The sequence below is a fragment of the Callithrix jacchus genome, chromosome 11, assembly GCF_049354715.1.
Source record: "Callithrix jacchus isolate 240 chromosome 11, calJac240_pri, whole genome shotgun sequence".
In the NCBI taxonomy this organism is placed as follows: Eukaryota; Metazoa; Chordata; class Mammalia; order Primates; family Cebidae; genus Callithrix; species Callithrix jacchus.
The window spans coordinates 105584021-105609801 of record NC_133512.1 but is presented as its reverse complement, the minus strand read 5'-3'; the positions used below and the strand labels follow the sequence as shown (position 1 = coordinate 105609801).

At 41.6% G+C, this 25781-nt stretch overlaps 2 protein-coding genes and 1 pseudogene across 3 annotated transcripts; 2 read left to right on the top strand and 1 right to left on the bottom strand.

Annotated features, from left to right (window-relative positions):
• Positions 1-11811: 11811 nt before the first annotated feature.
• On the bottom strand, positions 11812-17026 carry LOC128928366 (heterogeneous nuclear ribonucleoprotein A1-like; annotated as a pseudogene). Its single transcript, XR_013523678.1, has one exon. The product of XR_013523678.1 is annotated as a heterogeneous nuclear ribonucleoprotein A1-like (transcript).
• On the top strand, positions 16980-18693 carry TAS2R3 (taste 2 receptor member 3). The gene has a single exon (XM_035254560.3). The coding sequence runs from the start codon at positions 17666-17668 to the stop codon at positions 18689-18691; it is 1026 nt and encodes a 341-aa protein (XP_035110451.1). The 5' UTR covers positions 16980-17665; the 3' UTR covers positions 18692-18693.
• Positions 18694-22820: 4127 nt separating this feature from the next.
• Positions 22821-24841, top strand: TAS2R4 (taste 2 receptor member 4). The gene has a single exon (XM_009002954.6). It carries the CDS (start codon positions 22828-22830, stop codon positions 23725-23727), a length of 900 nt encoding a protein of 299 aa, XP_009001202.1. The 5' UTR covers positions 22821-22827; the 3' UTR covers positions 23728-24841.
• The last annotated feature ends 940 nt before the right edge of the window (positions 24842-25781 follow it).

Here is a 25781-nt window from a genome sequence, read left to right as displayed (position 1 = left end):
AGCTGGGACAGTTAATCAGCATATTGACTCTGCTAAGTTCATACATTAAAACTGCCTGGTGGTAGGCTGGGCGCGGTGGCTCACCCCTGTAATCCCAGCACTTTGGGAGACCGAGGAGATCAAGATCTCAAGACGAGGTCAGGAGATCAAGACCATCCTGGCCAACATGGTGAAACCCCGTCTCTACTAAAAATACAAAAACTAGCTGGGCATGGTGGCGCGTGCCTGTAATCCCAGCTACTCAGGAGGCTGAGGCAGGAGAATTGCTTGAACCCAGGAGGCGGAGGTTACAGTGAGCCGAGATTGCGCCACTGCACTCCAGCCTGGCACCTGGCGACAGAGTGAGACTCTGTCAAAAAAAACAAAAACAAAAACAAAAAACAAAAAAACCTGCCTGGTGGCATAGTCTTTATTCCTTTATGCCACATTTTTTAAGCAAAATTGTGTAGTGGATATAATTTATCTTTTGAGGAACTTTCTTCCATCAGCACAGCAGCTTTTATATGCCTTAAATATTGTGAGAAATTATGCAGATTAATTGTTTAAGCAGGGTGATAAATCTCTGCTTTGGGAAAATGACATGGTGAACAGAAGAGCTAAATTACCAACCCAGAGCAGTTTCTGAGTCCAGAATGCAGAGGCAGAAGAGGATGCTGTTCTGGATGACTGTGAGCCAAGGGGCTCTGCTTTAAACTCTCCCCTGGAGGTTGCCTCTTCTCTTCATGCCTCTGAAAGGCATGGTGCTTTATCAGACTTAGGTATATGGGGTGCTGTCTTTAGCATGCGTATGATTCTAGCAGACTCATTCTTGTCTCAAGTCAGTTAGGCTTGCTAGGTAAACTTTGCCCACCACCCGGGAAGCCCCATCTGCTGAGAACCTCTCCTGCTCCCTATCTGGTCTAGGCAGAGCAGTTGCATGAGATATGATAGCAGTAGACGACTAGGGATCTTCTAACCCAAGTTTTGGATCTTGAATTTCCCTTTTTGATGTTGTGATTGTGTTAGGTAATAAACCTGCATGTCTGGGGTATCCCATTTTTGAAAAAGAAGTTATAATTAATATATGCTTAAAGTCTGAAAGGAGAAACATCAGAATTTATTATCTCGAGAGAGGGTGATTATGTGTGATTTTCCTTGATTACAGTTTTTTATGTTCTCCCTCCCCGCCGCCCTTTTTTTTTTTAGTATTGAACATATAGTACTTTTGTAATGAGAAAAAATAAAACTTATTTTGGGGGAAAAAAATCTTTGCACTATTTCTGAGGCAGACTTACTTTACTCATTCACTTTTAGTGAGTACCACGTCGCTGGATGTGAGCAAGAAAATCTATTATCATTTTCCCCCACCATCTGCATTTTAGCATCTCAAGCTTGTATCATTCATTCATCTGTTAGTACTTGTACACAACCCAAAATGATTTACTTTAAACTCCAATCTATGTGAGGTCCACTTTTTGCTGCCTTTACAGTTCTCAATCATTCATTTCTTAAAAATCACTGGACAGGCTGGGTGCAGTGGCTCAAGCCTGTAATCCCAGCACTTTGGGAGGCCGAGGCAGGTGAATCACAAGGTCAAGAGATCGAGACCATCCTGGTTAACATGGTGAAACCCTGTCTCTACTCAAGATACAAAAAATTAGCTGGGCATGGTGGCGCGTGCCTGTAATTCCAGCTACTCAGGAGGCTGAGGCAGGAGAATTGCCCAAACCCAGGAGACGGAGGTTGCGGTGAGCCGAGATCGCACCATTGCACTCCAACCTGGGTAACGAGAGCGAAACTCCATCTCAAAAAAAAAAAAAAAAAGCACTGGATATTTAATTCAAAGGCATCTAAAAACACCAAAGATGTTTCTGTGGCAGTTTTGGCAATGGAGTATACATTTCTTTGGGAATTACTTGTCATTGCAATGTGGATTACAGTCTAACTTTTGCAGTTCAGTTAGGAGAAATTAGTGCCATTTTCTCTTTTTTCCCAAACGAGATGATGCAGTTCTTGAAGTCAGGGTTTTCTTTTACTCAAACTACCCTTTGCCCCCATCTAACTCAGCCTTGAAGAGTGACCTGGAGATTTATAAATGCTTGTCATTCAGTTAGGCAGGACTTGAAAATGAGGGCAGGATCATTTTTCTGTTTTTCTGTCAGAGTTTGCATAATATTCTGTGAAGGTTGGTGGGAGTAACAGAAAATCATCTGGAAAATGAGAGACAATTCCATGGTTAATGAATTACAGGGAAATCTGTTAAGATGTTACAATAATCATATTAATGACTGACATTTCTCTTCTGGTTACTATGTACTGAGCACTAAGCTAAGTACTTTGTATCATTGTGGCATTTAGTCGTTATCCTAAGAAGAAGGCACAATAACCCCATTTTACAGGTGAGAAAACCCAAAACCGAGAGAGGTTAAATAACGTGTCAAGTCATGCGTCTTCTAAAATGCACACCTGGAGTTCAAACTCAGGTATGTGAAGTTTGCATTTTGCCTTCTGCCCACTGCCTGCTTGCACTTGCATTCATTCTCCACTGGTCCTCCATATCCACAAATTCCCACAGACAACTGAGACTGGGTAATTTATTTTATTTTATTATTATTTTTGAGGTGGAGTTTTGCTCTTGTTTCCCAGGCTGGAGTACAATGGCACTATCTCAGCTCACTGCAACCTCTGCCTATCGAGTTCAAGTGATTCTCCTGCCTCAGCCTCCTGAGTAGCTGGGATTGCAGATATGCGCCACCATGCCCAGCTAATTTTGTATTTTTCGTACAGACAGGGTTTCTTCATGTTGGGCAGGCTGGTCTTGAACTCCTGACCTCGTGATCTGTCCACCTCAGCCTCCCAAAGTGCTGGGATTACAGGCATGAGCCACCACGCCTGGCTGAGACTGGCATGACTGGCTGAATTGCTTCCATATTTTCAAGCTATCATTATAGCAGCGCCCTACTCCCAGTACCAGTTCTCTGTATTAGTTCATTTTCACACTGCTTTAAAGATACTACCTGAGACTGGGTAATTTATAAACAAAAGAGGTTTAATTGACTCACAGTTCCACATGGCTCAGAGGCCTCCGGAAACTTACAATCATGGTGGAAGGCAAAGAGGAAGCAAGGCACGTCTTCCATGGCAGCAGGAGAGAGAGAGCAAGCAGGGGAAACTACCACTTTTAAAACCATCAGATCTTGTGAGAACTCCCTAACTATCCCAAGAATAGCATGGGGGAAACCACCTCCATGATCTAATCACCTCCCAAAAGGTCGGTCCCTCCCTTGATATGTGGGGATTACAATTTGAGATGAGATTTAGGTGGGGACACAGAGCCAAATCATATCACCAACCTTTTTTTCTTTTTCCTTCAAATGTTGACACATTTGTTGTATAATATTAATCACATTTATTGTTATTACCACCGAAATCAAAACAGGTTAGAAATTTGTCAAGTTCATTATAGAGAATGCAGATTTTCTAAACTTTTATGTTCAGGGGTACATGTGCAGGTTTGTTTATAGGTAAACTCCTGTCATGGGGGTTTGTTGTACAGATTATTTTGTCACACAGGTATTAAGCCTAGTACTCAATAGTTATTTTTCCTGATGCTCACACTCACACCCTCCACCCTCTAGTAGGCCCCAGTGTCTGTTTTTTCCCTCTTTGTGTCCATGTGTTCTCATTATTTACATCACACACATGAGAACATTAAGTATTTGGCTTTCTGTTCCTGCATTAGTTTACTAAGGATAGTGGTCTCCAGCTCCATCCATGTTCCTGCAAAGACATGATCTCATTTTTTTATGGCTGCATAGTATTCCATGGTATATATGTACAATATTTTCTCCAACCAATCTACCATTGATGGGCATTTAGGTTGATTCCATGTCTTTGCTGTTCTGAATAGTGCTGCAGGGAACATTCCACAGCCAACCTTTCAAGAGTGACCCAATCTTTCAAGAGTGACCCATGCAGCATGCATTTAAATCACACTGGGAGATTAATAGGTTTTGGTTGGAGGGAGAGTTATGAGTGAAGAATACCTCTACCTCTTATTCTCACTGATTTTCAGTTTAATGATCTTATAAGAAATGAGTTTCTCTACCATATTATCTTAACATATTTCTTTTCATCATGGACTGTCTCTTTACTGGTTAGAATAAGTTCAGAGTGTGTTCCTCTCATTGTTACTTATTGACAGTTGAAATCATCAAAAAGGTTAAGAATTGGTCAGGCCCACTTTTTAGAGAATGAGACTTTTGGCAGGCATTGGCAGCATTGAAGTCTCCCCTCACTATTATAACTTGCCTCTGTGCCAGTCCCACAGTCTCTACTAGGATAGTGTGTAGCTTTTTAGGTTGTCAGTATCATGCAACCACAATGATTAGATTATTTATTTATTTATTAGATTGAGTCTTGCTCTGCTGCCCAGGCTGGAGTGTAGTGGTGGGATCACAGCTCACTGCAACCTCCACCTCCCAGGTTCAAGCTATTCTTCGGTCTCAGCCTCCAAAGTAGCTGAGATTACAGGGGTATGCCACACCACCCAGCTAATTTTTGTAAATTTGGTAGACATCGGGTTTCACCATGTTGGCCAGGCTGTTCTTGAAATCCTGACCTCAGGTGATCTACTTACCTCAGTCTCCCAAAGTGCAGAGATTACAGGCGTGATGAAATTCTTTGTCTTTTTTATTCATCATTTTCTCTCTGCCATGTGAGGGTCTTGTTTTGCCACACATGTGCACACCTTGACATTTAGTTTCTCTGCCTTACCTGTCATTTGAAAAAAATGGTGGTCTATAATAATAGTTCAGAATTAAGGCTGTGCAGTCAGCCTGGATTTGAATTCCTGCTTCTCCACTCACCAGTTGAATGATCTCTTGTGAGTTACTTAACTTTATCTGCCTCAGATCTTTGTTGTTGTGTTTTCCTGTGAGTAAAACAAGGATAATAATAGTACCTCTTCTATAGGCATGCTGTGAAAAGCACAATAAATAACACAGTGCATATAACCTGTATAATGCATAGTGATTGAAACAAGTGCGCAACACTTCTTCGCTATTACTATTATTCGAGCTTTTATTTTAAACAAGGCATATCATTCTTTTTTCTTTGAGATGGAGTCTTCCTCTGTCATCAGGCTGTAGTGGTGCAGTGGCACAATCTTGGCTCACTGCAACCTCTACCTCCTGGGTTCAAGCAATTCGCCTGCCTCAGCTTCCCGAGTAGCTGGCACTACAGGCGTGCGCCACCATGCCCAACTAATTTTGGTATTTTTAGTAGAGACAAGGTTTCACTATGTTGGCCAGGATGGTCTTGATCTCCTGATCTCATGATCTGCCAGCCTTGGCCTCCCAAAGTGCCGGGATTACAGGTGTGAGCCACAGCACCCAGCCATATCATTAAGTCACTATGTCCATCTTGCCAAGTCTCATGTGATATTTACAAGAGCATATTAACCTTAATTTATTATACTTGACTCTGTTATTAACTTTAATGGATCACTAAACAGCTTATTCATGCTAGTGATTTTTTTTATGCTTTTAGTCTTCCATGGCTATTTACGATCTATCTGTGTATCTTTTTTAAACTCTGAAGTCAGTTGGGCATCTGCTATATGTCATGCACCCATATAGGACCTGGATGTAGGGATGAATATAAAAGGGCTGCTGCACTGAAGGAATTAACAATTAAGCTTATGGGGTTTAGGGAGGATAAACAGAAGTCTTTGTAGCTAAGTGTGGTGGGGTGTGAGGGGTAGCATAGAAGAGAATAGGTAGGTTAGCTTTGAGCAGAGGAGACAACATAAATGAAGATACAGAAACAAAAATGTATGAAACAAAGATGAGGCATGGAAAGTAGATTGGGGCTAGATTGTAAAGGGCCTTGAAAGCTTTCCGAGAACTTTGGCAATGGGGAGCAATAGAAGGTTTGAAAACGAGCATTTCTTTCTTTTTTTTAAAAATATATTTTATTGCGTTTTAGGTTTTGGGGTACATAAGGTACATACATGGCAATGTGGTTTGCTGCCTTCCTCCCCATCACCTATATCTGGCATTTCTCCCCATGTTATCCCTCCCCAACTCCCCGCCCCCCACTGTCCCTCCTCTAGTTCCTCCCAACAGACCCCAGTGTGTGATGCTCCCCTCCCTGTGTCCATGTGTTCTCATTGTTCAACATGCACCTATGAGTGAGAACATGCGGTGTTTGATTTTCTGTCTTGTGTCAGTTTGCTGAGAATGATGGTTTCCAGGTTCATCCATGTCCCTACAAAGGACATGAACTCATTGTTTTTTATGGATGCATAGTATTCCATGGTGTAAATGTGTCACATTTTCCCTGTCCAGTCTATCATTGATGGGCATTTGGGTTGGTTCCAGGTCTTTGCTATTGTAAACAGTGCTGCAATGAACATTCATGTGCATGTGTCCTTATGATAGAATGATTTATAATCCTTTGGATATATACCCAGTAATGGGATTGCTGGGTCAAATGGAATTTCTATTTCTAGGTCCTTGAGGAATTGCCACATTGTCTTCCACAATGGTTGAACTAATTTACACTCCCATCAACAGTATAAAAGTGTTACTATTTCTCCACATCCTCTCCAGCATTTGTTGTCTCCAGATTTTATATATATATATATATATATATATATATATATATGTTTTTTTTTTTTTTTAATTTTTTATTGGATTTTAGGTTTTGGGGTACATGAGCAGAGCATGCAAGACAGTTGCGTAGGTACACACATGGCAGTGTGCTTTGCTTTCCTTTTCCCCTTCACCCACGTTTGGCATTTCTTCCCAGGCTATCCCTCCCCACCTCCCCCTCCCACTGGCCCTCCCCTTTTCCCCCCAATAGACCCCAGTGTTTACTACTCCCCTTTCTGTGTCCATGTGTTCTCATTTTTCATCACCCGCCTATGAGTGAGAATATGCAGTGTTTCAATTTCTGTTCTTGTGTCAGTTTGCTGAGGATGATGTTCTCTAGATTCATCCATGTCCCTACGAATGACACAAACTCATCATTTCTGATTGCTGCATAATATTCCATGGTGTATATGTGCCACATTTTTCCAATCCAGTCTATTATCAGTGGGCATTTGGGTTGATTCCAGGTCTTTGCTATTGTAAACAGTGCTGCAATGAACATTCGTGTACATGTGTCCTTATAGTAGAACGATTTATAGTCTTTTGGATATATACCCAGTAATGGGATTGCTGGGTCAAATGGAATTTCTATTTCTAAGGCCTTGAGGAATCGCCACACTGTCTTCCACAATGGTTGAACTAATTTACACTCCCACCAACAGTGTAAAAGTGTTCCTTTTTCTCCACATCCTCTCCAGCATCTGTTGTCTCCAGATTTTTTAATGATCGCCATTCTAGCTGGCGTGAGATGGTATCTCAATGTGGTTTTGATTTGCATCTCTCTGATGACCAGTGACGATGAGCATTTTTTCATATGATTGTTGGCCTCATATATGTCTTCTTTCGTAAAGTGTCTGTTCATATCCTTTGCCCACTTTTGAATGGGCTTGTTTGTTTTTTTCCTGTAAATCCGTTTTAGTTCTTTGTAAATTCTGGATATCAGCCCTTTGTCAGATGGGTAAACTGCAAAAATTTTTTCCCATTCTGTTGGTTGCCGATCCACTCTAGTGACTGTTTCTTTTGCCGTGCAGAAGCTGTGGAGTTTCATTAGGTCCCATTTGTCTATTTTGGCTTTTGTTGCCAATGCTTTTGGTGTTTTGTTCATAAAGTCCTTGCCTACTCCTATGTCCTGGATGGTTTTGCCTAGATTTCCTTCTAGGGTGTTTATGGTGCCAGGTCTTATGTTTAAGTCTTTAATCCATCTGGAGTTAATTTTAGTGTAAGGTGTCAGGAAGGGGTCCAGTTTCTGCTTTCTGCACATGGCTAGCCAGTTTTCCCAACACCATTTGTTAAACAGGGAATCCTTTCCCCATTGCTTGTTTTTGTCAGGTTTATCAAAGATTGTATAGTTGTAGATATGTTGTGTTGCCTCCGGTGCCTCTGTTTTGTTCCATTGGTCTATATCTCTGTTTTGGTACCAGTACCATGCAGTTTTGATTACTGTAACCTTGTAGTATAGTTTGAAATCCGGTAGTGTGATGCCCCCCGCTGTGTTCTTTTTGCTTAGAATTGACTTGGCTATGCGCGCTCTCTTTTGGTTCCATATGAAGTTCATGGTGGTTTTTTCCAGTTCTGTGAAGAAAGTCAATGGTAGCTTGATGGGGATAGCGTTGATTCTGTAAATTACTTTGGGCAGTATAGCCATTTTCACGATATTAATTCTTCCTATCCATGAACATGGAATGTTTCTCCATCTGTTTGTGTCCTCTCTGATTTCGTTGAGCAGTGGTTTGTAGTTCTCCTTGAAGAGGTCCCTTACGTTCCTTGTGAGTTGTATTCCAAGGTTTTTTATTCTTTTTGTAGCAATTGTCAATGGCAGTTCATTCTTGATTTGGCTTTCTTTAAGTCTGTTATTGGTGTAGACGAATGCTTGTGATTTTTGCACATTGATTTTATATCCTGAGGCTTTGCTGAAGTTGCTTATCAGTTTCAGGAGTTTTTGGGCTGAGGCGATGGGGTCTTCTAGGTATATTATCATGTCGTCTGCAAATAGAGACAATTTGGCTTTCACCTTTCCTATTTGAATACCCTTTATTTCTTTTTCTTGCCTGATTGCTCTGGCTAGGACTTCCAGTACTATATTGAATAGGAGTGGTGAAAGAGGGCATCCTTGTCTAATGCCAGATTTCAGAGGGAATGCTTCCAGTTTTTGCCCATTCAGTATGATATTGGCTGTTGGTTTGTCATAACCTCCATCGATACCGAGTTTATTGAGGGTTTTTAGCATAAAGGGCTGTTGAATTTTGTCAAATGCTTTCTCTGCGTCAATTGAGCTAATCATGTGGTTTTTGGTTTTGGTTCTGTTTATGTGGTGAATTACGTTGATAGACTTGCGTATGTTGAACCAGCCTTGCATCCCCGGGATGAATCCTACTTGGTCATGATGAATAAGTTTTTTGATTTGCTGTTGCAATCGGATTGCCAATATTTTATTGAAGATTTTTGCATCTATGTTCATCATGGATATTGGCCTGAAGTTTTCTTTTCTTGTTGGGTCTCTGCCGGGTTTTGGTATCAGAATGATGTTGGTCTCGTAAAATGATTTGGGAAGGATTCCCTCTTTTTGGATTGTTTGAAATAGTTTCAGAAGGAATGGTACCAGCTCCTCTTTGTGTGTCTCGTAGAATTTGGCTGTGAACCCGTCTGGACCTGGGCTTTTTTTGAGTGGTAGGCTCTTAATTGCTGCCTCGACTTCTGACCTTGTTATTGGTCTATTCATAGTTTCAGCTTCCTCCTGGTTTAGGCTTGGGAGGACACAGGAGTCCAGGAATTCATCCATTTCTTTCAGGTTTACTAGTTTATGTGCATAGAGTTGTTTGTAATATTCTCTGATGATGGTTTGAATTTCTGTGGAATCTGTGGTGATTTCCCCTTTATCATTTTTTATTGCATCTATTTGGTTGTTCTCTCTTTTCTTTTTAATCAATCTGGCTAGTGGTCTGTCTATTTTGTTGATCTTTTCAAAAAACCAGCTCTTGGATTTATTGATTTTTTGAAGGGTTTTTCGTGTCTCAGTCTCCTTCAGTTCAGCTCTGATCTTAGTTATTTCTTGTCTTCTGCTGGGTTTTGAGTTTTTTTGATCTTGGTCCTCTAGCTCTTTCAATTTTGACGATAGGGTGTCAATTTTCGCTCTCTCCATTCTCCTCATATGGGCACTTATTGCTATATACTTTCCTCTAGAGACTGCTTTAAATGTGTCCCCGAGGTTCTGGCATGTTGTGTCTTCGTTCTCATTGGTTTCAAAGAACTTCTTTATTTCTGTCTTCATTTCATTGTTTACCCAGTCAACATTCAAGAGCCAGTTGTTCAGTTTTCATGAAGCTGTGCGGTTCTGGGTTGTTTTCTATATTCTGAGTTCTAACTTGATTGCACTATGGTCTGAGAGGCTGTTTGTTATGATTTCAGTTGTTTTGCATTTGTTGAGCAGTGCTTTACTTCCAATTATGTGGTCAATTTTAGAGTAGGTGTGATGTGGTGCTGAGAAGAATGTGTATTCTGTGTATTTGGGGTGGAGAGTTCTGTAAATGTCTATCAGGTTTGCTTGCTCCAGGTCTGAGTTCAAGCCCTGGCTATCCTTGTTGATTTTCTGTCTGGTTGATCTGTCTAATATTGACAGTGGAGTGTTAAAGTCTCCCACTATTATTGTGTGGGAGTCTAAGTCTCTTTGTAAGTCATTAAGAACTTGCCTTATGTATCTGGGTGCTCCTGCATTGGGTCCATATATGTTCAGGATCGTTAGCTCTTCTTGTTGTATCGATCCTTTTACCATTATATAATGGCCTTCTTTGTCTGTTTTGATCTTTGTTGCTTTAAAGTCTATTTTATCAGAGATGAGAATTGCAACTCCTGCTTTTTTTTTGCTCTCCATTTGCTTGGTAAATCTTCCTCCATCCCTTTATTTTGAGCCTTTGTGTATCCTTGCATTTGAGATGGGTTTCCTGGATACAGCACACTGAAAGGTTTTGGATTTTTATCCAATTTGCCAGTCTGTGTCTTTTGATTGGTGCATTTAGTCCATTTACATTTAGGGTTAATATTGTTATGTGTGAATTTGATACTGCCATTTTGATGCTAAGTGGCTGTTTTGCCTGTTAGTTGTTGTAGATTCTTCATTATGTTGATGTTCTTTAGCATTCAGTGTGATTTTGGAATGGCTGGTACTGGTTGTACCTTTCTATGTGTAGTGCCTCTTTCAGGAGCTCTTGTAAAGCAGGCCTGGTGGTGACAACATCTCTGAGTACTTGCTTGTTCGCAAAGGATTTTATTTTTCCTTCACTTCTGAAGCTCAGTTTGGCTGGATATGAAATTCTGGGTTGAAAGTTCTTTTCTTTAAGAATGTTGAATATTGGCCCCCACTCTCTTCTGGCTTGTAGTGTTTCTGCCGAGAGATCTGCTGTGAGTCTGATGGGCTTCCCTTTGTGGGTGACCCGACCTTTCTCTCTGGCTGCCGTTAGTCTTTTCTCCTTTATTTCAACCTTGTTGAATCTGACGATTATGTGCCTTGGGGTTGCTCTTCTTGCAGAATATCTTTGTGGTGTTCTCTGTATTTTCTGCATTTGAGTGTTGGCCTGTCTTGCCAGGTGGGGGAAATTTTCCTGGATGATGTCCTGAAGAGTATTTTCCAGCTGGGACTCATTCTCTTCGTCCCCTTCTGGTACACCTATCAAACGTAGGTTAGGTCTTTTCACATAGTCCCACATTTCTTGGAGACTTTGTTGATTTCTTTTCGTGCTTTTTTTCTCTAATCTTGGTTTCTTGTCTATTTTCATTGAGTTGGTCTTCGACTTCAGATATTCTTTCTTCTGCTTGGTCAATTCGGCTATTGAAGCTTGTGCATGCTTCGCGAAGTTCTCGTATTGTGTTTTTCAGCTTCTTTAATTCATTCATATTCCTCTCTAAGTTATCCATTCTTGTTATCATTTCCTCATATCTTTTTTCAAGTTCCTTAGTTTCTTTGCATTGATTTAATACATGTTCTTTTAGCTCACAAAAGTTTCTCATTATCCACCTACTGAAGTCTAATTCTGTCATTTTGTCACAGTCATTCTCCGTCCAGCTTTGTTCCCGTTCTGGTGAGGAGTTTTAGTCCTTTCTAGGAGGCGAGGTGTTCTGGTTTCGGGTGTTTTCCTCCTTTTTTCGCTGGTTTCTTCCCATCTTTGTGGATTTATCCGCTTGTCGTCTGCGTAGTTGCTGACTTTTCGATTGGGTCTCTGAGTGGACACCCAGTTTGTTGATGATGAAGTATTTCTGTTACTTGGTTTTCCTTCTACCAGTCTAGCTCCTTCGCTGTATGACTGCTGAGGTCCACTCCAGGCCCTGCTTGTCTGGGGTGCACCTCTAGCAGCTGTGGCACAGCGAGGGATGCTACCAGTTTCTTTTTCTGCTATCTTTGTCCCAGGATGATGCCTGCCAAATATCAGTCTTTTGGATATAGAGGGGTCAAGGAGCTGCTTGAGGAGACAGTCTGTACTTTATAGGATCTCAATTGCTGAGCTGTGAGCTCTGTTGTTCATTCAGGGCTGTTAGGCTGCTATGTTTGATTCTGCTGCAACAGAGCTCATTAAAAAAACCCTTTTTTTCTCAAATGCTCTGTGTTGGGGGGTTCAGGCTTTATATTTGGATGTCTGTTGAGGTGTCCTGATGAGCTAGGAGGCAGACTAGCCACTGTTTGCCTGCCGAGGCTCCGCCCTGCTGTTGTGTGGTTCGCCCTGATGCTGCAGGCTCTGCTGTTCTGCTGTGGTCTCCGCCTCTCTCTGTTGTAGCGGGTTGCCTCGGCAACAGCAGGCTGTGTCAGCAGTGGGTGTGTATCTCAGTAGGGATGGGTTGCCTCGGCAACAGCTGGCTGTGTCAGCAGTGGGCGTGTATCTCAGTTGGGGCGGGTTGCCTCGGTAATGGTGGACGCCCCTCCCCCACAGAGCGTCTCGGACCGACTGCATGGGGATCGTTTGAAATCACGGTTTTGTTCGTCCCACTGGGCTATCCCAAACGCTCTGTCCCTGCAATCCCCTGGGCTGGCCCACTGTCCAAGTCTTGTTCAGTCTCAAGTCCAGCCCTCTCAAGTCTCAGGTTGCCATTTCAACAGGGCACCCGGACAAGTGCGCCCTGTGGGGGGTGCTGGGTAGGGCCGGCCGCCGCCACCCCGGCTGCCGGCTTCGCCAGGCAGAGGTACTGCCTGGCGTCCCACGTCTCCTTTGTGCTTGGGAATTTCCCCGTTCTGTGGGCCATAAAGATCAGTCTGGAAATGCAGCTCCGACTCACCTCTCCGCGGTTTCAACGAGAGCTCCAATCCTGGGTTGTTCTCACAGCGCCCGTCTCCAGATTTTTTAATGATCGCCATTCTAACTGGTGTGAGATGGTATCTCAATATAGTTTTGATTTGCATTTCTCTAATGACCAGTGATCATGAGCATTTTTTCATATGTTTGTTGGCCTCATGTATGTCTTCTTTTGAAAAGTGTCTGTTCATATTTTTTGCCCACTTTTGAATGGGGTTGTTTTTTTCTTGTAAATCTGTTTTAGCTCTTTGTAAATTCTGGATATCAGCCCTTTGTCAGATGGGTAGATTGCAAAAATTTTTTCCCATTCTGTTGGTTGCTGATTCACTCTAATGATTGTTTCTTTTGCTGTGCGGAAGCTCTGGAGTTTGATTAGGTCCCATTTGTCTATTTTGGCTTTTGTTACCAATGCTTTTGGTGTTTTAGTCATGAAGTCCTTGCCTATGCCTGTGTTCTGAATGGTTTTGCCTAGGTTTTCTTCTAGGGGAAAACAGGGACATTTCTTATCAGAATTGTGCTTTAGAAGGAGAACAGCAAAGACAGAGTGAAGGGCTAGAAGGAGAAAGCCTAGAGGCAGTTAAGAAGCTCTGCAATAAGCCTAGAAAGGTTAGTAAGTGGGGATGAGAGGCAACTTGAGGGGCGTTTGGGATTCAAATTGATTTGACAGATATTAATTGTGTACCAATTTTATGCCAGATCCTGTGCTAGGCTGTGTTAGAGATGCTGAGGAGAATCACGTATAGCTTCTGCCCAAGATCTAGTGGGGACACAACCACTATTGCCAAGAGGAATTGCCATTCAGAGGTGGTTCTGAGGTTCTTGTGTGGAGACATGTGTTGATGGTAGCACTTCATTTCTGAGTTTATGGAAAATGGATATGGGAGGAGAGTTGAGGGAGGGAAAGATAATGAGCTTAGTTTTGATTATGGTTTATCTGTAGACTTTCTAACCGATACTTGGCAGGGTATTGATTATATTAATCTGGAGCTCAGAAGAGAAGTTGACACAAGAGTGATTATTCTTTTCCTTCTGCCAAACACATTATAAATGGGTTTATGAAATCACTTATTTTCTTTATTTTTAATTTTTAAATTTATCCTTTATTTATAACATATGTATGTATGTTGGAGTCTCACTCTGTTGCCCAGGCTGGAGTGCAGTAGTGTGATCATAGCTCACTGCAGCCTCAAACTCATGGTTGGGAGTGATCCTCTCACCTTGGCCTCCTGTGTTGGTGAGATGATAAACATGAGCCACCATGCCTGGCTGTGAGACAACTTTAAAATGTTCTAGCTTTCTGTTGTAGATTCCAGCTTTCTGTTTTAGGAAACAATATTTTAGAAAAGATTTCCAGTTGCCCACCTGTTTTAAGATGTACCTGGGACTTGCTTTCATCATGTATGGTAAGACGATAGACGCAGAGACAACAGCTTTGAAAGAAGAATCTTTTATTTCACAGTTCCCAATAGGAGGTGACATGCTGTGCCCTGTGAGGCTGCTCAGGGAAACACTGGAGTTGGTCAGGAGGAAGAAGGAGGGGGAAAGCATGAGACAGAGCCTTCATTGTTTTTTTCATAGGGAAGCACTGAGTAAGGCACTGGTGAGCAAGTTTAGGATTGGGTAGTTTGAATAATTTCAGCAGGCTCCAGGCTCCTGAGATGGTCCCTAGATAACCTAGTTATCAGGTGCCTGGCCCTGGAGTGATTGAAGGCGAGTCATAGTTTCCTGGACTCCTTTTCTACCTCCTAAGTAAAGCAGGTAGATGGGGAGGGGCAGTATGGATTCAGGATTGGCTGGTTTGCTTGTCAAAGGTGATTTCTCTGGCAAGTTGTTTGTTAACTCTAAGAATTAGCTAACCTTGGAAGGGCAAGCCCTCTCTGGGTCTGCAAGGCCTGAGAGTGTCAGAGCATAAAATACAGAAAATAAACATGATCAATGCACTACCCAGCATCCATTGTCCTTTCCATATTTATAGAACTCTTATGTGACAGGGTACACAGCTCATGTACTGCATTCCTGTTCTTTTCAGCTAGGGGTTGCCAAGGGGCTATAGGCAGAAGTCATTTGGTGATGCTCTCAGGGAAGTTTTTCTATGAGCTAACTCTTGGGAGGCATATCCTGTATGCTTCCTCAGACTCTCATCTCACAACTTTTTTTTTTTTTGTCTGAAATGTGGACACTTTATGGCTGGATCTCCAGTTGCCATGTTGGACCATGAGGTAATCTTCAGAATGGAAGATAGAAGAAGCTGGGATCTGTGATCACCATGGAACCACCATACTAGCCTGGACAGTTTGCCTCTTGACTGCTTTGGGAGACACAAATATACCTCTACTCTAAGCCACTTATTTTTGTTTTGTACTTAAACCTAATTCTTCCTTATTCACACATTGTTGACTATATCTCCATCTACATGATCAACTCTTTACTCTCACCTTTCCTCTTACATGACCTTCCACAGCAATTAGAAGTAAAATCTTATCTTTACTCTCAGTCTTTCAGGTTTTAAACTAATGTCTCATTAAATTTAGGGAAGGGAGTGGGACATAAAAAATACACAGACCTTAGCAATTAGTTTTAAAAAGAGTGAACATAAGCATGGTTTAACATAAAATAAGTACTGTTAAACTCTGCATATAGTCCTGAATGAAGATCCTTAATAGCTCCGTGTTAAATAGAGGAGCGCTTAGGTTAAGAAGTGTTGTTCTTTTTTTTAAAAGACATTTATTCAGCATCACGATTGGACTGTTGTATTTAGCAATCAACATCATGAGTACAAAAAAAAAGGAAAAAAAAAACTACATTAAAACCCCTTGTTGTCATGCATTACACTTTCCACAGAACAGAAACTAAAATAACCTGTTAGCCAATTAGTCACAAATACAGTCCTCAAGTTTTTTGCCCATACACATGAGTATTTGTCTAAATCATGTTTTCTTTGTAGCAGCTAGGCCCCGTCACCACTGTGCTTGGCTGAGTTCGCAAATCTGTTGTAACCTGTAGCTTCCGTCACTTCTCTGGCTCTCCTCTCCTGCTAAGCTCTTTCCTAATTAAAATCTTCTGCCACTGCCATAGCTACTGCTGCTACCATAGCCACCTTGGTTTCGTGGTTTGGCAAAGTATTGGCCGCTACCACCAGAGGGGCCAGAGCTTCTGCCTCCAAAGTTTCCTCCCTTCCTGGGTCCGAAATTTGAGGACTGATTGTTGTAACTGCCAAAATCGTTGTAACTTCCACCACCTCCAAAATTGCCTACATCATTACCAAATCCATTATAGCCATCTCCACTGCCACCATATCCACCACCACCATGTCTCCCACCAAAGCCACCATGACCACTGAAGTTTCCTCCATGACCAAAGTTGTCATTCCCACTGAAACCACCTCCATGACCACCACCAAAGTTTCCAGAACCCCTTCGACCTCTTTGGCTGGATGAAGCACTCTCCATCTCTTGCTCTGACGGGGCTTTCCAAACTTCACAGCCGTGGCCATTCACAGCATGGTGTTTCTGAATGACAGTCTTATCCACAGAGTCATGGTCGTCAAAGATTACAAAGGCAAAGCCCCTTTTCTTGCCACTGCTTCGGTCAGTCATGATTTCATTCACTTCAATTTTTCCATACGGTTCAAAATAATCTCTTAGGCGATGTTCTTCAGTGTCTTCTTTAATGCCACCAACGAATATTTTTTTCACAGTTAAGTGGGCACGTGGTCTTTGAGAATCTTCTTTTGAGACAGCTCTCTTTGGTTCCACAACTCTTCCATCCACTTTGTGTGGCCTTGCATTCATGGCTGCATCCACTTCCTCCACAGTTGCATACGTGATGAACCCAAAGCCCCTGGAGCACTTGGTGTTTGGATCTCATTACCACACAGTCTGTGAGCGTTCCCCATTGCTCAGAATGGCTCCTCGGGCTCTCATTGGTTGTTTCAAAGCTCAACCCTCCAATGAAGAGCTTCCTCAGCTGTTCCAGCTCTTTAGGAGACTGACTTAGACATGATCGCAGGGAGAAGAGAGACTTTAATGATGCTGCTTCAGCGGCGTCCACGGGCAGAAAGGAACAAACCAACGAACGTATCTCAGAAGTGCTGTTCTTATGCTTCCCTTGGCAGTATTATAGCAGACTAGAAATCCAGAGTGGGAGACTTTCCACTGTAAGTCTAAGATCAGGTGGTAGGCTTGGCCACTTTCTGGTGAGGCTTCTCTTCCTGGCTTGTAGCTACTGCCATCTCTCTGGATATAAACCAGGCTCCAAGGAGCATGCCTTTCAATTCTAATCCAGGATCAATGGCACTGAACTTTCAAAATTTTATGCACTTAAACCTCACCCCGGGTGGATAGTGGCTCCTAGTGGAATTCCTTTTCTGTATCTCTGAGTTCTCCTTCCTGAGGAGTGAGACTTTTCACTCTTCTGAGTAATTCTGCACCTCCTCCATTTGGTGTCGCTCATCTTTCTGTTTTGGGTGGCTCAGAGCCCTGCACTCTTTGAAATTGAGTCCAAGTCCTCCATCATCTTTGTGACCTAGATCTCTTCCTTGTCTACGTGACACTGGACACTACTCATTTGCATTTCAACAAAGAGCTGCTAAGTTTAGGATCATAGAGGTAATGTGACAATTCATATATCATCTGTGAAGAGGACAGACTAACCTGAAAGAGCCAGAGAGGATTCCCTAAATTGTGCTCTACGACAGACTAAATTGGGCAGAGATAAGAGACAGGTACAAGGAAGCAACAGGTAGGGGGCAGATTTATGAGAAAAATATCAAATCAGTTAGGAGAATCTATATGTCATAGAAAGAACAAAGGTCAGGACTGCCTAATTGCCAACATGATGAAACTCACTGAGGGGGTGTTCCTGTTTCTGTGTGGCATTCAATTTACACTGGGAATTCTGGTCAATGGTTTCATTGGGTTGGTCAATGGTAGGAGCTGGTTCAAGACCAAGAAAATGTCATTGTCTGACTTCATCATCACCAACCTGGCACTCTCGAGGATCATTCTGCTCTGGATTCTCTTGACTGATGGTTTTTTGATGATATTCTTTCCCAACGCACATGATTCCGGGATATCAATGCAAATTATTGATGTTTTCTGGACATTTATGAACCATCTGAACATTTGGCTGGCCACCTGTCTTGGTGTCTTCTACTGCCTGAAAATCGCCAGTTTCTCTCACCCCACATTCCTCTGGCTCAAGTGGAGAGTTTCTAGGGTGATTGTATGGATGCTGTTGGGTGCACTGCTCTTATCCTGTGGTAGTACCATATCTCTGACCAATGAGTTTAAGTTCTATTCTGTCCTTAGGGGAATTGAGGGCACCAGGAATATGACTGAGCATTTCAGAAAGATTAGTGAGTATTATCTGATCCATGTTCTCGGGACTTTGTGGAACCTGCCTCCCTTAATTGTGTCCTTGGCCACCTACTCTCTGCTCATCTTCTCCCTGGGGAGGCACACACGGCAGATGCTGCAAAATGGTACGAGCTCCAGAGATCCAAGCACAGAAGCCCACAAGAGGGCCATGAGAATCATCCTTTCCTTCTTTTTTCTCATCTTACTTTACTTTCTTGCCTTTTTAGTTGCATCGTCCAGTCATTTCCTACCAAAACCCAAGATTGCTGTGATGATTGGCGAAGTAATTACAATGTTTTGTCCTGCTGTCCATTCATGTATTCTCATTCTGGGGAACAACAAGCTGAAGCAGACATTTGTAGAGATGCTCCGATGTGAGTCTGGTCATCTGAAGCTCAGATCCAAGGGACTCATTTTCTCTTAGAGTAACAAAAGGCGTGGAGTGGAGCCTATGAGCTTTGTGGCCTGGCTCAAGACTACAGGACTCTTCCAGACCCTCTTATGGTACCAGTTCCATAACATCACTAGGAGAGAAACACTGACTGCTTTGTCTCTGGTCCCTGGGGACCTGTTTCAAGGCAAAAGCCACACTTCTCACGGCCTCTCTCTGTATGGTGGTTGTGGAGTGGGGAGGGTGCAGGAGTACAGTAGTGTTTTGGAAATGACAATGTGAGCGCACTCTCACTGTAAACACATGGTGCTGTATTTTAAAAATCATCAGCTCAACATAGTGACTCTGATTATTAGTTTCAACTTAAATTAGATACTAACAGCAATAAACATAATTACATAGTAGACTTGGAAGGAAAGAGCAAAAGTTTTGTAGTCCTGTAGATATGGGTTTGAATTCTGATTCTGGTCAAGATTTTTGGCCTCAGGTGAGTTACTTTATCTGTCTGATCCCTTGTTCTGATCTCTACTGGCCATTTTAGCACAGTGTGTTGTATAAAGTACTTAGTAAGTGAAGGCTATTATTGTAGCTAATATTGGATTGTGCAGCAACAGCAATTTCTAAATGATTCCAGTTTCTAAAAACTCATTGTGTGATGATGAAAACAGTGGAAAGAAGATCAAGACCTTTGGATTCTAGATTCCAATTCAATGTTGCATTTCATGATCATTCTGCTAAAGTACATTTTCAAGTAATTATTTTGTAGATTGGGCAAAAGACCAAGTAGTTTTATTTTTATTTTTTGTTTTTGACCAAGATGCCTACCCAGTTTTAAAATTACAGTTTTATCAGATGTAATAGAAACACATTTTATGTTTAATCAATTTTATTTAGGCATTGATTTACTTTTTGTTAACAATTTTGACATGTCAATGAAAAGATACTGCTTAATATCCTGAAGACTTCTCAAATATGTAAACATATTCATTTAGGATACATGGCATTATTCAGAAATGTGGATTTCTAGCACTAATGGGGCTCTCAGAAGTGGAGTGTTTGTGGCTAAGAATGTGGACCCTGAAACCAGACAACTTGTGTTTAAACCTGGCTTTGGCCCTTTTGAACTGGGTGACCTTGGGGAAACTTCTTAACCAGTCTCTAACTTTCTTCACTTGTGAAATAGAAAGAGTAATTGTGTCTGTGTGTGAGAGTGTGTGTTGGGATAAGGTTGTTGGAAGGAATGAGTGAATTAACACATGAAAAGTGCTTAGAGTGCTACATGGAGTAAATATACAATAAAACTATCGTTGTTGCTGTTATTTGGTGAAAAGGAGCATATTTTGATATAATAAAAAGGAGTATTACATTACGTGATTGGACATTTGGTCATATGTAACCAGAAGTTAATTTTAGGGTTGTTCTGGGATTTACATCTTCATTTCTAAAATGACAGGAATAAAACACCCTTTGGTCTGGACAGTGTGCATTATCCCATTGCAAACACCTCCCCAGCCAGCAGGTGGGGGCTCAGGAGAAAAATCATATTACTGCTAGATAAAATAAAGCACTGACTTGTTCACAATACATTTGAGCTGGCAGAGCGAGTAAATTCTGTTTGCCCCACTATAAATTGTCATTGTGACTTGGTGGAGCTGGGCCAATGGTCTAGGCAACATTTCCAGGTTAACTCTGAAATACATAATTTCAGGAGTTCTTGAGTGGAGTTTCCTGGCCATGTTCTGTCTAGTCTCAGTTTCCATTTGTGGCCAGACATGGTGTTCATAACCAGAGAGGAAAGATTTCTAAATTGTCCTTGGCTTTTCAGGCGTCTCCCCTTATTGCCCAGCTAGCAGATCCCCTTGAGAAACGGATGAGTTCTGGCAAGTGTCTGGATGTTGCTGTAATGTTCCAGGAATGAATACATTTATTGTTTCATTTTGATTCTGGCTAACCTTGATTCCAGTTCATTCCTTCCTCTCACAAATACTTATTTAATACTTGTGCACCAAGCATTGTATGAGACACTGTACGAGATGCTTGTTCTTGAACGCTGTTGCTGTTCTCAAAAACATTACATTTAGTGGGTAATAAAGACACAGAAACGTGTTTAATTTCTGCATCACTGGAACAGATGCTTCAGGTACAACAAAGGGATCATTCTGTCTTGAGGGTCCTGATGATACAGGTGATCTTTCTCTCTAGATCCCTTTTGTGGCAGCCATGAAAATGTGTGTTCAGATCTCTGCTGTGGAGGCACAATTGGCTGACAGCACTAGCTTTGGAGATCCCCTACCATGAGGCCACATTTCCTGCCAGTGGGCCACATTTCCTCCCAGCTAGTGGTGGAGCACTGTGGAGCACTAAGGCAGGTCTATTTTGTTGATATACATGGGACTCTTCCACCAGGCAGTTTTGGCCTTATCAGGTTGATTAAAAAAAAAAAAAAAACCAGCTAGAAAGTTTACTTGTAGGTCAAATTCTCATTCAGAGGGAGAAAGGATTCTGTTAATACTTTTTCTATATAGACTCTTGCGGAAATAACTTGTAACTGAATGAGTTCATTCATTGATCATGCTAGCTAACCTTATCACATCTTAATTATAGCACTTCCTCCTACAAAGAACCCAACAGTTTGGTATATTACATTCTGGATAGAGACTGTTACTATCAATTCTAGGATTCCTGCTCTTTTGGCCACATTTATTTCTTGTGGCTTACTCTATATTATTTATTCTATTCAAATGTGATGTTAGTAATATTTCAACATCAATACTTTAATGCAGCCATCTATTTTATTTGGAACTCTGTGCCATAATTTTCCTTTTAGTCATAGTCTCATTCTGTTTGCCTGTGTAACTGATGTGGGCATGCCTCTATCAATGCTTATTAGTTTTGAATAAAAAGCTTCTGTAAGCACCTGGGCACCAGGTCAGAAAATTTCTCCAGGCTTGTGTTCCTGTCATCTGTCTTAAAGGGCCTCGTGAGTTTATTTGCCTCTTCTGGACCTGATTATCATTTTATCTTAGCTCCTTTTTCTTGTCTATTTCTATTTGGACTTGGCAGTAGGACTTCGTGCTGTACCTTGACGCTAGTTTGGTAACATGTGGCTGCATCCAGGATTATACCTTGGTTTCATTTAACTGCTAGAGTAGGTAAGAGATGCCATATTCTTACATCCCCCTATGGCCCTCCATAATATCCTTTGCCAGGGATATTGTGTCATATCCCATCTGAGCAAGTACAGAGAAATCCAGCAATGAGATGCCTAGCTATTTGGCTCATAAAATTACAATTAATGCATTACTGTGTATCTCATTCCAGGGTACCTGGATTGACAGTTAAATGCCTAAAAGAAAACAGCCACATGTGATCTAAATATAAATCCAGATTTATAAAGGAAACACCCACAAGGGCTGACTTGACTTTTTCTAAGAAAAACTAGAATGCAGCAAATGGTTATGGCACAAATCTATGTATGTAGATAAGGAATGTAAAACAAAGGAACCATCGTGAAAGGATGGGATTAATTGAGAAAAGTTTCCTCAAGGAGGTATTGGGTCTTTGATCTTGATCTAATAGATCACTGTAAATCACTATAGGTGCCAAAGTGAAAGAGTGGCATTGGCATGGCCAGAATTACAGTTGGAGAAACTGGTTGTGGCAGCAACAGATTAGATGGGAGAGAGAAATTAGGTTCCGGTCATCTATGAATATGTGGATAGGAGGTGGGTGGGTAGGAGTGAGGAATGAGGATTTCCACCATATTCTGGCATATTTAGGAAGAAGCACTTTACTGTGAAGCAGTGACAGAAACATGGTTGGACTAGAGCTCTCCGATTTGGATTGTAAGTTTTTGGAGCCTGCTGCGACTCCTCCCTCTCGCCCTCCTGCTCCTGGAGTGACTCCTGGGATCACCTAGGCGTGTCGTAATTAGACATTTCTAAGGAGAATAGGATACAAATGAAGAAATAGTAATGCAATCCTCAGAAGATTTGCATCTCAGTAAAAGCAGCTGGCCCTTAGATCATGGATGGCTCATTTGCCATACTGGGGAAAAATTAAAAAGGAGATGTCTTTCCTGGCTGGATATTGGCCTCTGCTTGTACATTTCGGTATTCCTCCTGCCTCCACTATCATCACCATAACTGCTGACTCCTCAATGAGTGAAGATGCAGGAGTTACTTTATTTCTCTGCTACTATTGCCTCACTTATTTTAAATTTTGTGGGAATCATTATGAATCTGTTTATTACAGTGGTCAGTTGCAAAACTTGGGTCAAAAGCCACAGAATCTCCTCTTCTGATAGGATCCTGTTCAGCTTGGGCATCACCAGGTTTCTTCTGCTGGGACTATTTCTGCTGAACACCATCTACGTCATGTCTTCAAATACTGGAAGGTCAGTCTACCTGTCTGCTTTTTTTGTGTTGTGTTGGATGTTTTTGGACTCGACCAGTGTCTGGTTTGTGACCTTGCTCAACAGCTTGTACTGTGTGAAGATTACTAACTTCCAACACTCAGTGTTTCTCCTGCTGAAGCGGAATATCTCCCCAAAGACTCCCAGGCTGCTGCTGGCCTCTGTGCTGATTTCTGCTTTCAACACTTTCCTGTACATTATACTTAGCCAGACATCACCTTTTCCTGAACTGGTGACTAAGAGAAATGACACATCATTTAATGTCAATGATGGTATCTTGTCTTTAGTGGCCTCTTTCTTCTTGAGCTCATTTCTCCAGTTGATCATTAATGTGACTTCGGCTTCCTTGCTAATATACTCCTTGAGGAGGCATATACGGAAGATGCAGAGAAATGCCACTGGTTTCTGGAATCCCCAGATGGAAGCTCATGTAGGTGCTATGAAGCTGATGATCTATTTCCTCATCCTCTACATTCCGTATTCAGTTGCTACACTGCTCAATTATCTTCCCTTTTATGTAGGGTTGGGTATGGGGGCCAAATTCATTTGTGTGATTTTTGCCACCCTTTACTCTCCAGGACATTCTGTTCTCATTATTATCACACATCCTAAACTGAAAACAACAGCTAAGAAGATTCTTTGTTTCAAAAAATAGTGGAATTTCAGTAAACAATGCCTAGATTCACCTGATGGTTTAGGGGCAAGATTTTCTGTTGGCAGTTTTCCCAGTAGTTTGAGGAATTCGGTTTTGTGATTGCTGATCTGATATCCTAGGCTTTTCAGTACCTGTATTTCAGTTCATTCTGTAATTTTTTTTGATATGTAGGTATTTTAAAATAAGGCACATTCTCTAATAAACTTTTTTGAGGGATTATTTATCATGCATTTTGCGTGGCCATTGCATCCGCAGATAATGGAGATCACCACATCGTTTCATTGTCTATTAAAGTATAATGGGAAATTCTTCTGAATTAGAGAATACATTGGGGTGCACATGATGAGTTATTGTTTGTGGTTTAGTTGAGGAGCTCTGAGTAAGGGCTCAGCAGTGGCTAGGTGGCCACTGGGAGCCACTAGACTGACTGAAAGCAAAGGAAGGGGGTGCAGTGCGAAGAGAAAAGGAAAAAAAGAAGGTTTCAGACAGAAAAGAAGGAAAGAGAAAGGTGAAAAGAAATAGGTGTACACTGTGGGACAAGACAGAAAAAGTGTCCTCGCACTTGCTGGAAAACAGAAACTGAGCTATTCCTACCAAGAAACTCTAAGTTTCTAGACTTGTTCTGGAAAAGAGGATAGTGCCAGAGTTCTTAAGTAGAGGGAAGTGATTGGTATTCAAGAAACTGAATCCAGAATAGTTCCAAAGATCTTAAAATCCAGGGGAGGCAGCCTAAGGTCAAAGGCAAGTACCAAATAGTGAAGTTAACACCATATGAGTAGAAATTTACAAAATACTGTACCTCACCATAGGATATGGAATTCAGTGGAAAGCCAAAGAAGTACTGGACAGGTAGTGGGAGTGCTTGACTTGGGGTGAATTTATTTCATCTGCTTCTACATTTGTGCACAGCACAGTTCTTCTCCAGACTGTTGTTCTCGAGATGGGACAATAAGACTGTGGTTCCAGAAGAAAGAGAATCTGAAGATGGGATGTTGACAGGGTTTGGAATGTGAATTGGGGAATCATGATTTGTATTTATTTAGGATTTTTTTGTGTTCATAAAATGCTTATGTAATATTTATACATGTCTAAATAAATTTTAAAGTTTTATAAATTACCAGACTTTTCTCATTCTGGCCACCAGAATCTTGACTGCAATATTCAGTAAAAACTACCAAAGCCAGTATTTTGTGCTATGACACCCAGAGGTATTCATCCTGTTAAATCACAAGAGTAAGAGATAAAAGGAATACTGAGAGCGATTAAAAGCACACTGTGTCTTAAGAACTCTAAATGGGTGGCAGAAACCCTCATTGGTCCCTTAGTATCTGCTTTCTCTCCTCTCTTCCGTAGTGATCAAATTGTTAGCTATTCAGAATTTTGGCAGCAAATTACATTATTGCCATGTCTGTGAGCAGAAAAGATGTATATAGTTTCTAGGGGGTGCTTCAGAACAGTCCTGCCTTCCCTTCTTTTATCTTTTCTTCTTTACCCCCTCCATGAGCTGGAATCTGATGTCAGGATTGTCTATCTTAGACAGTGCAGATGAGGTGAATGCTTGGGATAATGGAGTAATTCTCCATCCTAGAGCTGGCTCCATGATTCTAGACACTGTGGACTTGTCATACCAGCTCTGGACTGCTCCAGCCTGAACTCCAGGACTGTTTGTGAGAAATCAGTGTCTCCATTCTTTCAGGTGCTGGGTTTTTGGTCTCTGTTACTTTAGTCAAATAACCTATCCCATACTCTAAATATATACAATAATATATATATGATATATAATATATATTATATGTATAAATATAATGTATATTTTGTGGTGAAATAGTATGTATTTACCATATTATAGTCAATGAACATTTTTTTTTTTTTGAGATGGAGTCTTACTCTCTCTCCCAGGCTAGAGTGCAGTGGCATGATCTTGGCTCACTGCAACCTCTGCCTCCCAGGTTCAAGCGATTCTCCTGCCTCAGCCTCCTGAGTAGCTGGGACTACAGGTACCTGCCACTGTGCCTGGCTAATTTTTTTATTTTTAGTAGAGACAGGATTTCACC